Source organism: Chiloscyllium plagiosum, unplaced genomic scaffold (genome assembly GCF_037043375.1).
Source record: "Chiloscyllium plagiosum isolate Xiang-an unplaced genomic scaffold, Cpla_swu_hap1 HiC_scaffold_20, whole genome shotgun sequence".
NCBI classification, from domain to species: domain Eukaryota; kingdom Metazoa; phylum Chordata; class Chondrichthyes; order Orectolobiformes; family Hemiscylliidae; genus Chiloscyllium; species Chiloscyllium plagiosum.
This window is the reverse complement of record NW_028270158.1, coordinates 40,481,768-40,496,319: the sequence shown is the minus strand read 5'-3', so window position 1 is coordinate 40,496,319 and position 14,552 is coordinate 40,481,768. Positions and strand designations below refer to the sequence as shown.

At 38.7% G+C, this 14,552-nt stretch overlaps 1 protein-coding gene across 1 annotated transcript in view; it reads right to left on the bottom strand.

Annotated features, from left to right (window-relative positions):
* ccnf (cyclin F) overlaps positions 1 to 14,552 on the bottom strand; it is a 59,578-nt gene that overhangs the window by 29,135 nt on the left and 15,891 nt on the right. Inside the window, exons 5-8 of the mRNA XM_043711551.2 lie at positions 6,922 to 7,115; positions 6,091 to 6,144; positions 5,599 to 5,703; positions 4,261 to 4,338 (exon numbers count right to left, since the gene is read on the bottom strand). Coding sequence (XP_043567486.1) covers positions 4,261 to 4,338; positions 5,599 to 5,703; positions 6,091 to 6,144; positions 6,922 to 7,115 — 431 coding nt within the window. The remainder of the gene's footprint in view (positions 1 to 4,260; positions 4,339 to 5,598; positions 5,704 to 6,090; positions 6,145 to 6,921; positions 7,116 to 14,552) is intronic.

Here is a 14,552-nt window from a genome sequence, read left to right as displayed (position 1 = left end):
GATTTAAAAAGACATTGGGGGTAAAACAAAAGTTGTCCCCCAAACAGAGTAGTTAGTGTATGGAATGAACCATCAGAAGATATGGTGATGCATATACAGTAACAATGTTTAACAGAGGTTTGGATAATTTCTTCAATACGAAAGATTTGGAGGAATATAGGACAAATGCAGACAGGTGGGGCTAGCTTAATTTGGGAATATGACCTGTGTGGACTAGTTGGACCAAAGGGTCTGTTTCCACGCTATATGGTTCTATGCCTATAATTGTAACAGGGCATTGGTGAGATCTTAAGTACTGCTTACAGTTTTGGACACCTTTATTTAAACGAAAAACTTGCATTGGAAATAGTTCAAAAAAGGTTCTTTCCATCGATTCCTTGGATGAAGAGGTTGCCTTGAGGAATGCCTACTCTAATTGGAGTTTGGACCGACTCTCATTGGAGTTCAGAACTGAATTTGATGAATAATTTGTCATCACACTATTGTTAATCTTTAAAATTATTTTCCAGAGATAGCACTGGAGGCGAGGTCATAAATATATTCAAGAGTGAGTTATACATATTTTGATTGATGAGGGACATTTCTTTTGGGGGTGCTAGCAGAGAAGTGAAGCCAAGACTACAATCAGAGCAATCATAATCTGGCAGAGCAGACTCGAAGGATCAATCAGAATATTGCTGCTCCTATTTCTTATGAATAAATTGTTCTATTAGTTTGCCCTCCACAGGCAATTTATGTCAAGTGCTCCAAAATATTTGGTCACGTAAATACCCGCTGTCAAGGAAAGGTCACCAGCATTCTCAAAGATCCATCCCACCCTGGCAATGTTTTTCTACAAACTCTACCATCGGGGAGAAGGGACTGAAGCCTGAGCACATGCACCAGCCGGTTTTGAAAGAGTTTCTACCCTACTGTTGTTAGAATACTGAGTGGACTCAAACTCTTAACATTCGCCTGTGCCTTTGTTTTTGCCGCTGTTTACTTATCTATGCTACTTAACTCTGTGATCTGCCCGTATTGCTCGCAAGACTAAGCTCTTCACTGTGCCTCGGTACACGTGACAATAAGTTGAATTCAATTAAATGCAAGTGTTTTGTTGGGCCCTGTCTTTTGGAGTTTATAAAATATGGTATACCTCATGAGCCTATTGTGTTTGCTGATTTATATTACATTGTAGCATTGGTAGAGACAGATGTCCAAGCTGAATTTAATTAGTCTTCAAAAAGGTGCTTGACTGTCACTTTAGAACCTTTGAATTGACATTGACATGGGAAAAAAACATTATGTTCTACTTCATTGAGGATATACTTTAAATACCTAGTTATTTGATTCATGAGGAAAAGATTTTAGAGGCATTCTGAAGTGCTGAGTAGATAATGGAAATGTCTATTTTACGGTTTCACAATGATCAGAAATAAACACAGAATTCACTGAAAAAAGTGCCAAGAACATGAAGGGAAACGCTGTCTGGTCAAAGGTCTGGAATAATGTATTTGGTTGTTATTCTGGGTGGACTATATTTTTTGATATAGAAAACCTATAGGATAGGATAAATAACTTCTAGAAAGTAGAAACCAAAGAAAGTAGCCAAAGTCCTTGCAAGTATTTACTGAGGAAAATAAAAGACTCTCAAATCATTATTGTGTCTAAAGTGGCTTCAATCTTGTTTTAACAAAATACAATATTCTAGAATAGCAATTACAATTTTCATTTCATTCTTGTATTAATTGCAAAGCTGGTATAATAGTTTAACATTTCAGCAAGCTTTGAGAAGATTTGTAGCTCAGGTTGAGGTTCTGGATGTAGGTTTGCTCACTGAGCTGGAAGGTTCATTTCCAGACGTTTCATCACCCTACTAGGTAACATCTTCAGTGGGCCTCCGGCCAAAGCACTGTGCATGATTCCTACTTTCTATTTATTTGTTTGGGCTTTTTTGGGGTGGTGATGCCATTTCCTGTTCTTTTCCTCAGGGGGTGGTAGTCAGGGTTTAACTCGATGCGTTTGTTGGTGGAGTTCCAGTTGGAATGCCATACTTCTAGGAATTCTCGTGCGTCTCTGTTTGGCTTGTCCTAGGATGGATATCTTGTCCCAGTTGAACTGGTGTCCTTCCTTATCTGGATGTAAGGATACTAGTGAAAGAGAGTCATGTCGTTTTGTGGCTAGTTGATGCTAATGAACAGCAGCTAATGAATTTGAAAGACCCTATACAGGCAACAAGCAAAACTAATGTCATTTACAAAATACCGTGCAAGACTGTAACAAACACTATACTGGAAAAACAGGCAGAAAACTAGCCACCAGGATACATGAACACCAATTAGCCACAAAACGACATGACCCTTTCTCATTCGTATCCTTACATACAGATAAGGAAGATCAGGCGCAAACTTACATCCAGTTTAACATTTTATTTTGAAAAAGGAAGACCTGTATAGAGTTTTTGAAGAACTGGACTTCTCAACATATTTTATGCCAATGGGGTACTTTTAATATGGAGTCACTATCAAAATGTAAATTCCCAATACCTTTGTCTCAAGAACAAGAGTGGATCTCTTGAAAAAGAGGGAACTTATTTAGTTAAGAGAGAACTTAATGAACCATATTTTGTTGTAGAAATGGTGAAGCTGTAAATGCTTACTGCTATTTACAAACTGAACAAAAATCTTGGTAGTACATTCACAATTGAAGAAATTCTTGAAATTGCTTGAGATACACAGATCTTCCATATGCTATGTGAAAATAGCATATTATTGCTTGCTTCCCTATTTAAATGTATTGAATACCTGTCCTGGTTACATTGATGCAAGCTAAGAACACCAATAAAAAGTTAGGCTTCATCCCTTCCACTGACAGTACCTGGTTAGTTGCATGATATCACAAAAATATAAGGAGGGATAGGTCGTATTGAGGAGGCAGAGAGGCTGGAGAAGGCCTTCGGCTGGGAGTGTGAGAGCAAAGAGGTGGCAATGGAATACTTTGGTTGTGAAATCATTTAGCTCAGTCTGTCATTTGCTGCTTGGCACACAAGTAGTCCTGTTTTGTTGCTTCACCAGGTTGACACCTTAATTTTAGGCATGCTTGATACTGCCAATGGCAAGACCTCCTGCACTTTTCATTGAAACTGCTAGTACTCAGAATGACAGTCACTTTACCCACAGGTGTGACTGATTTTGTTTTGAGTTGTTAGGAGAGCTTTTCTTGACCTTAATGTTTTTAGACAATTAACGTTGTCTAGTGCACATTGTCTAGGTACCATGGCCTTCTGGCACACATGAAAACCTCAGTCCCACTAACACTCTGGTCGAGTCGAAATTAGTTTTTTAAACCATTCTTGAATATTCTTCAAAAAAAAAACGCAGATAAAAGAAAATTTTTTTTCAGTTTGGCTCAATCCACAGGCATTGGCTTGTTGTTGTGTAAAGGTGGTCAGCAATCAGCATCGTCACAAGAAATCACAATCCAGTCTGCTTTGATGTGTTTCTTTCCACTAAGATATTTGTAGGTCCCTCCACACTTTTTGTTGTGATTTTCTGTCAGTCAACTCTTGCTCTCTTTCTCTCTAAACAACCACTTAATTTATTCCAGGGCTATTTTTGGCTCTATTAGCCCTCTTGAAATATATATTTATGGAAATACAAATTAAAAATATCTATATTACTTCCAGATTCTAATCTTTGGTCATGACACTAGCTGTGGTTTACATTTCAAATGGAAGTTTCTAGAATTATACTATTCTAGTGTTTAAAGTTTTCCAGCATTGCCTAACTTGCTAAGTGAACATCCTCTTTGAGTGGGAATTATATCTGGCATGAAGTAAGCTAAAAACTTTGAAATTCCATACACCACATTACAATTCGGCCATCCATATATTCTGTATCCTTTGAGAAGTCATACCAGAATACCAAAAAGGTTTTCAAACCCATTTGACTTACACTAAAAAGACTACCAAAAAGATAGGAGGCTCATCACCACTTGGAGATATGGACAAAAAGCCAAGCACATAGGTCTTAAAACTGTCCTTATTTCCTACACAGCTGAACAAAATGTAATGAGCCAATAGAGTTTCATATTTATTTGTCACAGATTGTGAACTGTAAACAATAATGCTGCAACCAAAACAATATCTGCAATGTTCATCAAAACAATATCTGCAATGAAGGCCTTAGACTTCAGAGGTATAATTTGAAATTTGACTTGCCAATTGAAGAGCCTGGCCAGTTTTGGTAAAAGAAATTAAGTTATTGCACCTATTGCCCATACCTGTGCTTCCCAGCATCCTTTAGTTGCGAAATCCCTGAGTTTCCTAAGGTTCTGAAGATGCCTACCAGGATCAGCCACCTAAAACGTAAAAGGCAAGAAAATTTCATACAATTTATGGACCAGAACAGACCTCTTTAAAATATATTAAGATAGTAACCTAGACCCTAACGTATTATTTTAAAAGATGAATGTGAGATGCTCTGTCTAAACAAAAAATCCTGCATCTGTGAGAACTTGACCACAGCCTCTCTGGCTGCTCCTCTTGTTCCAACTTTTAAAAATCCCAAAGTCTCAAGTTGTTTGTCTTCTCATAGGCTGCTCAGCACTATACCCCAATCTTTCTCTAAAAGAAGCTAGGACAAAAGACACCACTTAATATCACAGTATCGCCACAATGAAAATGCCATTCCTTTACCACATCAGAGTTAAAAATCCTGGAATTCCCTTCCTGATAGCAGTGTAGATGTAACTACATCCCAAAGTCTACAGTGGTTGAAGAAGGCAGCTCACTAACACCATCTCACTACAACCACCTCAAGGGTAATCAGGGTTAGGCTAGAATTGTTGGACTGAACCAGCAATGCCACATCAATGAACTTTAATAAAAAGCAAAGATTCTCTGAAATCTGTTTATTCAAATACATCAGGATTGTTACCAAACCAAAGCCTACAAGTGGTATAAAGTAGAGATGAAAATTGCAGGGCAATGAGTTGGGAGATTCCAAGACAAAGAATCTATAAAAGCTCACTGATCAAATGAAGACCCTTATTCATGAGCCTATGCCTCGCATTCAGTGATACACTAAACATATACACAAATTCTCAGTTTATTAATGCCTACACTTTAACACAAAGTCATCAAGTAGGCAGGGAGTGAGCCCTCAGAGGAAGCATGCAGCGGTATCTTGGTGCATAGAGAATAAGGATCAACATTAGCCATATGAAGAGACTGGTTGATGCTGAATGCACCCGATGAATGCCTGTCCTGCTGGCAGACTTGACTGGCACCAGCGCAAACATCAGCTTCTTCAGGAATTGCTCAATAACGATGAATCTAGAGCTCAAACAGCACAAGTGAGCAATCTACTCATGGTTGGGTGTTCACCAAAGACCATGAATATACACCATCTCCTTTTACAATCAATATTTTCTGCATCATTTCTAGATATTAACACCTTACTGGAGGCCTCAAGCAAGACTCATCACCTGGACCATAATAAGATTTTTCAGAAGTTGGTCACTTTAAAAATTTTTCTAGGATTTCTGACAAATCAATGTTATATCCTGAATGCTGTAATAACATTGCTGAAATTTCAAACAGTACATCTGAAAACTTACTGTTTCTTTCCGGTTTGTCTCCCATAAGTGGTAAGAACTTGATAAGCATCCATAATTGGAAGACTCTTCAAACATTATTACAGCCTGTTTCTGTTTCTCTTCATCCTAAATTGTAACAAAAACTCAGTTTGTTAACAGGTCAAATTTTAAAAGCATAGTATATAACAATTTAGTTACAAGATCTTCTAAAGCATTTCATGGATGTAAACTTAAAAATGAAACCAAGCCCACGAAGAGATATGACAGGTGATCAAAACCCTGGTCACAATGAAAGGTTTTAAGGAAATCTTTAAAGGAGGAGACACAAGTTTAAAGAAGTAGTCCCAGAATTTCAGGATTAAGCAGCTGAAGACATAGCTGTCATTAATGGAGCAAAGAAAACTGGGGACGTGCACAGGATACAATTGCAGAAATATCAACATGTTAAAAGAGGATTATAGGACTGGAAGTGGGGTTTAGTGTGGTCCCAAGCTTATTTACAATGATACAAACCTCAAAGAGACTGAGAACTTTGGCCAAACAGTAAGTTAGTGACGCCTTCTTTGCCTAAGAAGAATGAAAAACAAGTAGAGTTGGGGAAAAAAACAACTTTGTTACAAAGACTTCAGTGCATGGATTCAAAACGTTCTATGAAGAGAAGCAAAGCTGTTCTAAGCCAAGGAATTATTTCAATTGTATGTAGCTTTTGCAAATTGGGTTCTTTCTACCAAATTTAATTTGCTACTTAAATAGGTGTGAAGAAACTTATAGCTGTACTCCCCTACACTACATAAAATTTCAACAATATAGAAGCTCAAAATCCCACAAATTTCAAAAAGTAACTTAATGGCTATATAGCACTTCAGGACATCTTGGAAAAGATTAAAACGTATCTAAGCATTAATGTTATATTCTTGGGATGAAATACACTGATAAGGTAGTCAATTAATATGCATTCTTACTTGCCCTGAGTGAATCAAAAATCATTGTGGTATTGGATAACATGTACAAACCATGTCTAGGTTGAAATCACTGGTTATAGACCCATGATCATAACTATTGAAGTGGGTGCAAAAACCTCTTATTCTTGTGACAAAATTAAATCTAACAAATTCACATGTTGCAAGAAGAGGTATATAGAAGGATTTTACAAAAATGAAAGTCAGTTTCTTTAAAACTGAGAACAGAGTTTGCAGATTTTGAAGAAGAAAACAAACAATTGGTGCAATGTCCACTCATAAATCCCATAGACCAACTAAAATACCAATTATTACACCATGTTATAAAAAATTCTGATGGACAAGATAACATAAAACTACAAACATAATATGTAAACATACTTACTGATTGCAACTGGCATTTGCTCTTTAAACTATCATAGACAACTGCCTTACAGCAACTCCCAGTCAGAGACCAGGGTGGTCTGATGAACAACCAAATAAAGGGGTTAGCATCAACATTCAGACTTTCAGCCAGACTAAAGAAGTGGGAGGCCTTCAGTCCATTCACTTCTGCACGACCTTCATCCGAAACAGAAACTGAAAAAAAAAAGCACTTGTAATTATTATATTTTAAAATTGGCACTTTCATTATTACATTATGCCAGCCTTCAAGGAGTTGGATATTGCATTTCAAATCCCTCTACAGAAAGCATCCAACCCAACTAAACATTTTAACAAGCTTAAAATACTTTAAAACAAAAAGCCAAGTTACTGTGTTAAAACAAATTTAAATTAATTCCCAGAAAGGTGAGCATTTATACCCAGTTGCTGTTTCCTGTCCAGAAGCTGCTTAGCTGCAGACTACATATCAGCAGTATGGGTGTATTTGTACTAAGAAAGGAATCCCAGAAGTAAAAATAATAATAAAATGTTTACAATACAGTTATTTGACCCATTATGTCTGTACCAGTTCCTGAAAGAGCTGCCCAGCTAGTCAGATTCTTGAGCCTCATTTCTTTCAAATATAATGTAGCTCTCATTTGAAACTTCCAACAGAATCTGTCACCACAATTCTCCTAGGCAGCACATTCCAAATCCTAAAGTAGTTAAAAAAATATTGTCTCCTTATCCTAGTTCGCCTGCTGACAATCTTAAATTTGTGACCACTAGTTGCTGACATCCTAACCAGTGGAAGCAGAATAAGCTTCTTTATCCTGTCAAAATTGTTCATTATTTTCAACACCTCAATAAATTCACTTTAATCTTCTCTACTCCAAGGACAATAAACCCAATTTCTCTAATATTTCCTTTGCATCTAAAATCTCATTCCCAGTATCATTCTCATAAGTTTGCTTTGCGGTCTCTCCATGGCCTTAACATCCTTCCTTAAATAAAGCATCCAGAACTGAAGCCAATACTCGAAATGTGGTCTGAAGAGGTGTATCATCACTTCCTTGCTTTTATACTCTTACGTTTCTTATAAATAAACCCAAGGATCTCATAAGCTTTCTTACCAACTGTTTGAACTAACCAGGCCACCTTCAGAAAATTGTGCAATTTAGCCCAGAGGTCTCTCTGCTCCTGCAAACCCCTCAAAGTTGTAACATTGAGCTCATATTGTTTCTACATGTTTCTTCAATCAAAATGCATTACCTCACATAATGGCAGCATGGTGGCTCAACGGTTAGCACTGCTGACTCACAGCGCCAGGGACCCGGGTTTGATTCCAGCCTTGGACGATTGTCTGTGTGGAGTTTGCATGGCTTTCCTAGGGTGCTCCAGTTTCCTCCCACAGTCCAACAATGTGTAGGTTAGGTGAATTGGCCATGCTAAATTGCCCATAGTGTTAAGGGATGTGTAGGTTTGGTGCATTAGGCAGGGTAAATGCACAGTAATAGGGTAGAGGAATGGGTCTGGATGGGTTACTCTTTGGAGGGTCAATGTGGACTTGTTGGGCTAAATGACCTGTTTCTACACTGTAGGGATTCTACGATTTCTCTGCATGGATATTCATCTGCCAGGTGGCTGCCCATTTGGCCAATTTATCAGTGTCCCTCTGAAGTTGCTCAGTATCATCCTCATTATTCTCCCTAGCTTAGTATCATCTTCAAATTCAGAAATTTTGCCCTGAACATCTATTTTCAAACCATTTATACGAATCAGAAACATCGATCCCCAGGGAACACTACTCTCAACTTGTCGCTAGCCTGAGAACTGCTTTTTTTTTGTACCCACCCTCTGTTCCCTACCTTTTAGCCAACTTCTAACCAATGCTGCCAAGGACCCATCATGCCAAAACATTCTTAACTTGTTAACCAACATTCCATGCGGCATTGAATCAAATGGTTTCTGAAATTCCAAATACCCACAGCATTATGTCTCCTTGTTAAAGAATTCAATCGAATCCATCAGACCTGCCCTTGACAAAGCAATGCTGACTCTATAGTATTAACTTAATTTCTCTAAATGTATATTTATCATTTTCCATATTATAGCCTTCAGTAGTTTTCACATTAATGATATCAAGTTGACAGTGTTATGATTTGCTGCTTTCTTAAACATTCGGATACAGTGACATTGGGTCCAAGTTGATAAATGTCCAAGTCAAGATAGTGCATGATTTATAGGTGAATGCTGTTGCCATGTACCTGGAACTAGGGTAAGAGATAACAAGCAATTGGGCAGCACCACTATAGTAGTACATTTCACGAAGTATTCGCGAAGATTTGTACATACAATACCTAGTGCACAAGGATACTGAAGCAGCTACATTGAAAATATTATTTGAAATGACAGCGCATACCATTAAACCGCATAGCACATTTACTAACAGTAGCTGATCTGAAAACCCAAAGTTAAGTTTCTGCTTAAAATTTTTAAAAAAGTATTAGAGGCTGCAAGAAGAAAACAAAAAACTGAGCAGATGCACACCTTGAAAAGGGGTGGGATTAGGGTGTGGGGATGTAGAGCATCTAAGCAATATCATGCACTTGAACAATGACTTAAATTGTAATTTGCCTTATTTCTTTCTCATGCTTGCAAGTAAGACCATAATTACATTTCACAATTTCAATTTGTAAAAATCCAGTTTGCACATCTCGGGAATTGGCAAAACCTGTTAACTTTGTTTTCAAAATGAATCTTGACACTATCCAAATCTTTAAATCCATTGACAGGGAATCCAAGGCAAATTTAAAACCTGTTAATATTTCTTGCACAGAATTTGATTTTGTCATTAGGAAACATTTCATACATATCAAAAATACACAAGATTTGCCTGCCTTAGTAAAACAAATATTTAGCTATCCTAAAGGGTACAAATCCCATGTATTTTTTTCCTAATAATCATGTAAATCTGTAAATTCTGTTAGTAATATTGAATAATTGTCTATGAATTGAACTGAAGAACTGACAAGAATCAAACTGACCATGTGAATTTTTAATTATCAAGATCACAATTACAATTGTCAAATTTTCTAAAATAATCCTAAAAATGCTATTATAAAGCCAAACAAATTATTAATAGACTCAATAAGACAGACTAGTTTGCTGTCTAGCTTATGTGCAAAGTTGACTTTTTTGGCATTTTTCAACAATGTCATACAATTGGAAAGTGAAGGGTGCAAGAAATCACTTGTTCAAAGATAGCTGCAAAGCTATAGATTGCTAAACTATCTTCTAGAACATTACATGTTGCAATGCTTCTGTCAAAGTAGAAGCATTTAAGAACTGACTGCCCCCCAACTGTCATCCAGAGCCTCCCTTTTAATTAAAGAATGCAAATGCAGAATATCGAGACAAGATTTCAGAACACATTCGGCTCCAAGTGAAGGCTGAAGCAGAGAAAAGCCTACTTTTGCTTCAGTAGTACATGCAACTATTTAAGATAAAGTTTTTCTGCCTTGAAATAAAAAAAGTGTTAAGCAAATCCAATTGTCAATACACTACTGCCTCAGAGGAATAAAGCACTTAGCATTTAGTAAAAAAAAAATCCTTCAAGGAAAGAAAACAGGAAATGAAAAAATTAAATGGGGACTTAACTACCTCATTCAACAAGTCATTAGCAACAACCTACAAACCTATATTGCACTTACATTTCAGACTAGAAGTTCAACAATAGGTTGCAACAAATAGAACCCCCCCTCACCACAGGGGCAATATAGTGCTGTTGCACACTACATGAAATACCTAGTCTAAGCACACTTTCCTACTAGCTCACCAAATAACTTGTTAGTTTGATTCGCCTGCCCCCCCCCCGACCCACTAACTTATTCAATTCCCTTTAACGTTATACCTGCATGATGTGGAACTGGTGGACCCCATGATAGTTCATTGTGATCACATCCGTAGCAAGTGCTGGTTGCTTGAGAAACTCCAGTTCAGGAGCTAGAGTCTGAGCTTTGAACACTACAATACATTAGGGAGGGGGAAGAGTTACCTGGATGCTGTATTTCAAGATTTAGTCACACCTTAGATTAACTAAATCAGATTTGGTCAGTGATCAAAGACACGAGGGAGAGATAATGAGTGAAATAGGAGATAGTGCTGAAGGAGTCTCAGCCCTTGATCTTGTCTAACAGGCTTGAAATTCTTCCTGCCTTTGTGGAGGAGTTGTGGGGGACTGTTGGAAGAATGAGCAAGGTCACCATAGCTCCATGGTACAGAGAGCAATTTGGGAGGGGAAGTGATTGGGCAAAAAAAAAGGAAATGGATTTCGAAATCAGGGACCGTCACAATCTGTGGTTTCAGGATCTCTCATCTGGGATGCAGAGGTACTGGGACTGAGACAGGAAAGATCCTGTTGTTGTGATGCCCACAGGCACCAATGATTATCAGCAGAAAGAGGAAAGACATTCTGTGAGGGAATATGAGCAGCTAAGGGTTAAAATTAGAAAGCAGAATCAAAAAAGTAATAATCACCAGATTAACACCGAGCCATGAGCTAAATGGCACATTAGTGCCAATAACAAACAAGTGGCTCAAAGAGTGGTGTAGATGAAACAGGTTCAAATTCATGGGATATTGACATCAGTATTTGGGAAGGAGGATGTTCTGACTGAGCTCCATCTGAATCATGCTGGGACTGCAGTCTTAGTGAATTCCATAACTAGGCCTGTAGAAATGGCTTTAAACTAAGTAGTGGGGAGACTGGTTCAGTTGCATGAAGAATTAAAAAGATCAAAAGACAAAGAGAAGGTAGGTTTGCTATTTAGTGATGGGGTGGATTGTTACCGGAAAACAAAAAGGAAGGGACAGAATGTGACAGAATGTAGGGAAACTTGATAATAGAACAAAATTGAAAACTTAAATGCTTTGCATCTTAATACATGAAGCATTCTAAATAAGACAGACGAACTGATTAAATGAACTGAGGTAAACCAAAAGGTGCTTAAGATTTTAAACTAGTTTTTTTTGAGGTGGGGTGCTCAGTTGGGGGAGATTACTGAAGTTTTCAGAACAAGCAGTAGGACAGAGTGCAGAATGGTCAGGAATCTAACCTCAGGAACAGGTCAGAGGACAACGATAAGAACGAGCACAGTCACCACAGAAATGGCCATGTTGTACTCAAATGCACACAAATATGAAACAATGCAAATCAGCTTTTATTGCAGGTTGAAATTGGTAGATACAATGTCATAGCTGTAAGGGGATCAGCGCTGGGAATTAAATATCCAAGGACACGTATCCTATTGAAAAGGACTGGCAGATGGGGAAGGGTTGTCTTGTTAGGAATGAAATGAAGTTTTTTTAATTTCATCACTCAGTAGTCAAGTTCCTGCACGACCATGCGCTTTACAGGAATTGCACAATACAAATAACACTTCCAGTGCTGGTAATGCAATCGTGCTACAGCCAACACACGTTTAAAAAGTTCATGCTTTAGAAATAGCGTCCCCTATTCGTCAATCACTTTACAGCAAATTTGCATGGTTGAAACGCACATTATAGCAGAACAACCTGTAGACAGCAAGAAGCGATATAGGATCAGAAGACCTACACTGTGTGGAGAAAGTTGAGGAACCGCAAAAGGAAAAAAGATCCTGTTATGAGTAGTGCACAGACCACCAAGCAATAGTCAGAATATGGGACAGAAAATGAATCAGGGAATAGGAGAACCACCTAAGAAAGACAACTACAATAATCACGGCTGATTCAACATGCAGATGGACTGGGAAAAATCAGGTTGGTAGCAGATCCCAAAAGGACGAATTTGTGGAGTGTCTAGGACATAGCTTTTTGGAGCAGCATGTGATAGAGCCCACTAGGGGCAATTATGGATTTGGTGATGTGAAATGAGGCAGGCTTGACCAGAGAGCTTAATGTGAAGGAATCCTGAGGGGGCAGTGACTGTGATATGATAGCATCACCTTGCAGTTTGAGAGGAAGAAGCTGGAATCAAATGCAAAGGTATTACAATTGAATGAAGATAGCTACAAAGACACAAGGGATGAGCTGGCCAGATTTGATTGGCAGGGAAGGTGGTGGAGCAGCAATGGTAGGAATTTCTGGAGGTACTGCAGGAATTCTTTCCAAGAAGGAAAAACATACTATGGGGAGGATAAGGCATGGCTGATAAGGGAAGTCAGGTTCAGCAATAAGCAAAGGAAAAAGCATACAATATGGTGAAGATCAGTGGGAAGCCAGAGGGATTGAGAAATGAGGGTAAGCTAACTGTTGTGGTTCTGTTCGCCGAGTTGGAAGTTTTTGTTGCAAACGTTTCGTCCCCTGGCTAGGCGACATCATCAGTGCTTGGGAGCCTCCTGCAAAGCGCTTCTTTGATGTTTCCTCCGGTGTTTATTGTGGTCTGTCCCTGCCGCTTCCGGTTGTCAGTTTCAGCTGTCCGCTGTAGTGGTTGGTATATTGGGTCCAGGTCGATGTGTTTGTTGATGGAGTTTGTGGATGAATGCCATGCCTCTAACAAGTGGTTAAATTATACAGATCAGATGGAATACAACCCACGATTCTGAAGGAGATAGCTGAGGAGAGAGTAGAGGCATTGCTTTTGATCTTTCGGGTAGATGCCAGGAGACTGGAAAATAGCGAATGTAACATCTCTATTTAAGAAGGGAGGAAGGCACAGAATGGGAAATTACAGGCTGGTTAGCCTGACCTTGGGTTATTGTAAGATGTTAGAGTACATTACGACTGATGAGATTAGAGTATTTAAAACAGCATGGTAAAACAAGGCTGAGTCAGTAAGGCTTTGTCAAAGGGCGGTCATCCCATATAATTCTATTAGAATTCTTTGAGGCGGCAACGAGCGAGTTCAACAAAGCAGAGCCAGTGGATGTGATGCATTTAGATTTCCAGGAGGCATCTGACAAGATTTCACACAGAACGCTACTAAATAAGAGCCCATGTGTGTTAGGGGAAGGTACAGGCATGGATAGAGGATTGGCTAACTGGCAGAATGCAGAGACGGAGAATAAAACGGTCTTTCTTAGGATGGCAATTGGTGATTGCTGGAGCTCCACAGGGGTCAGTTTTCAGATCACACCCATTGACATTATACATTAACAGTCAGAACAAAGGAACTGAGGGCATTGTTGCTAAATTTGCAGATGACAAAGATAGGTGGAACGACAGGTAGTGGTGAGGAGGCAGAAAGACTGGACAGGTTAGGAAAGTGGGCAAAGAAGTGGCAGATGTAGCACAATGTGGTAAAGCGTGAGGTTATGTATTTTGGTAGAAATAGAGAAGCAGACAATTTGCTAAATGGGGAAAAGCTTTGGAAATCTGAAGCACAAAAGAGACTTGGGAGTCCTAGTTCAGGATTCTCTTAAACATAACACACAGGTTCAGTTGGCAATTAGGAAAGTGAATGCTAACATTGCTTTTGTCTCAAGATGACAAGATGCTGAGGCTGTATAAGACTCTGGTCACACCATATCTGGAACAGTGAGCAGTTTTGGCCTCCCACACCCCGTATCTAAGGAAGGATGTGCTGACCTTGGAGGGGGTTCAGGAGGGATTTACAAGAATGATCCAGAAATGAAAGGTTTGCCACATAAAGTAGTATTTGAGGACTGAGTC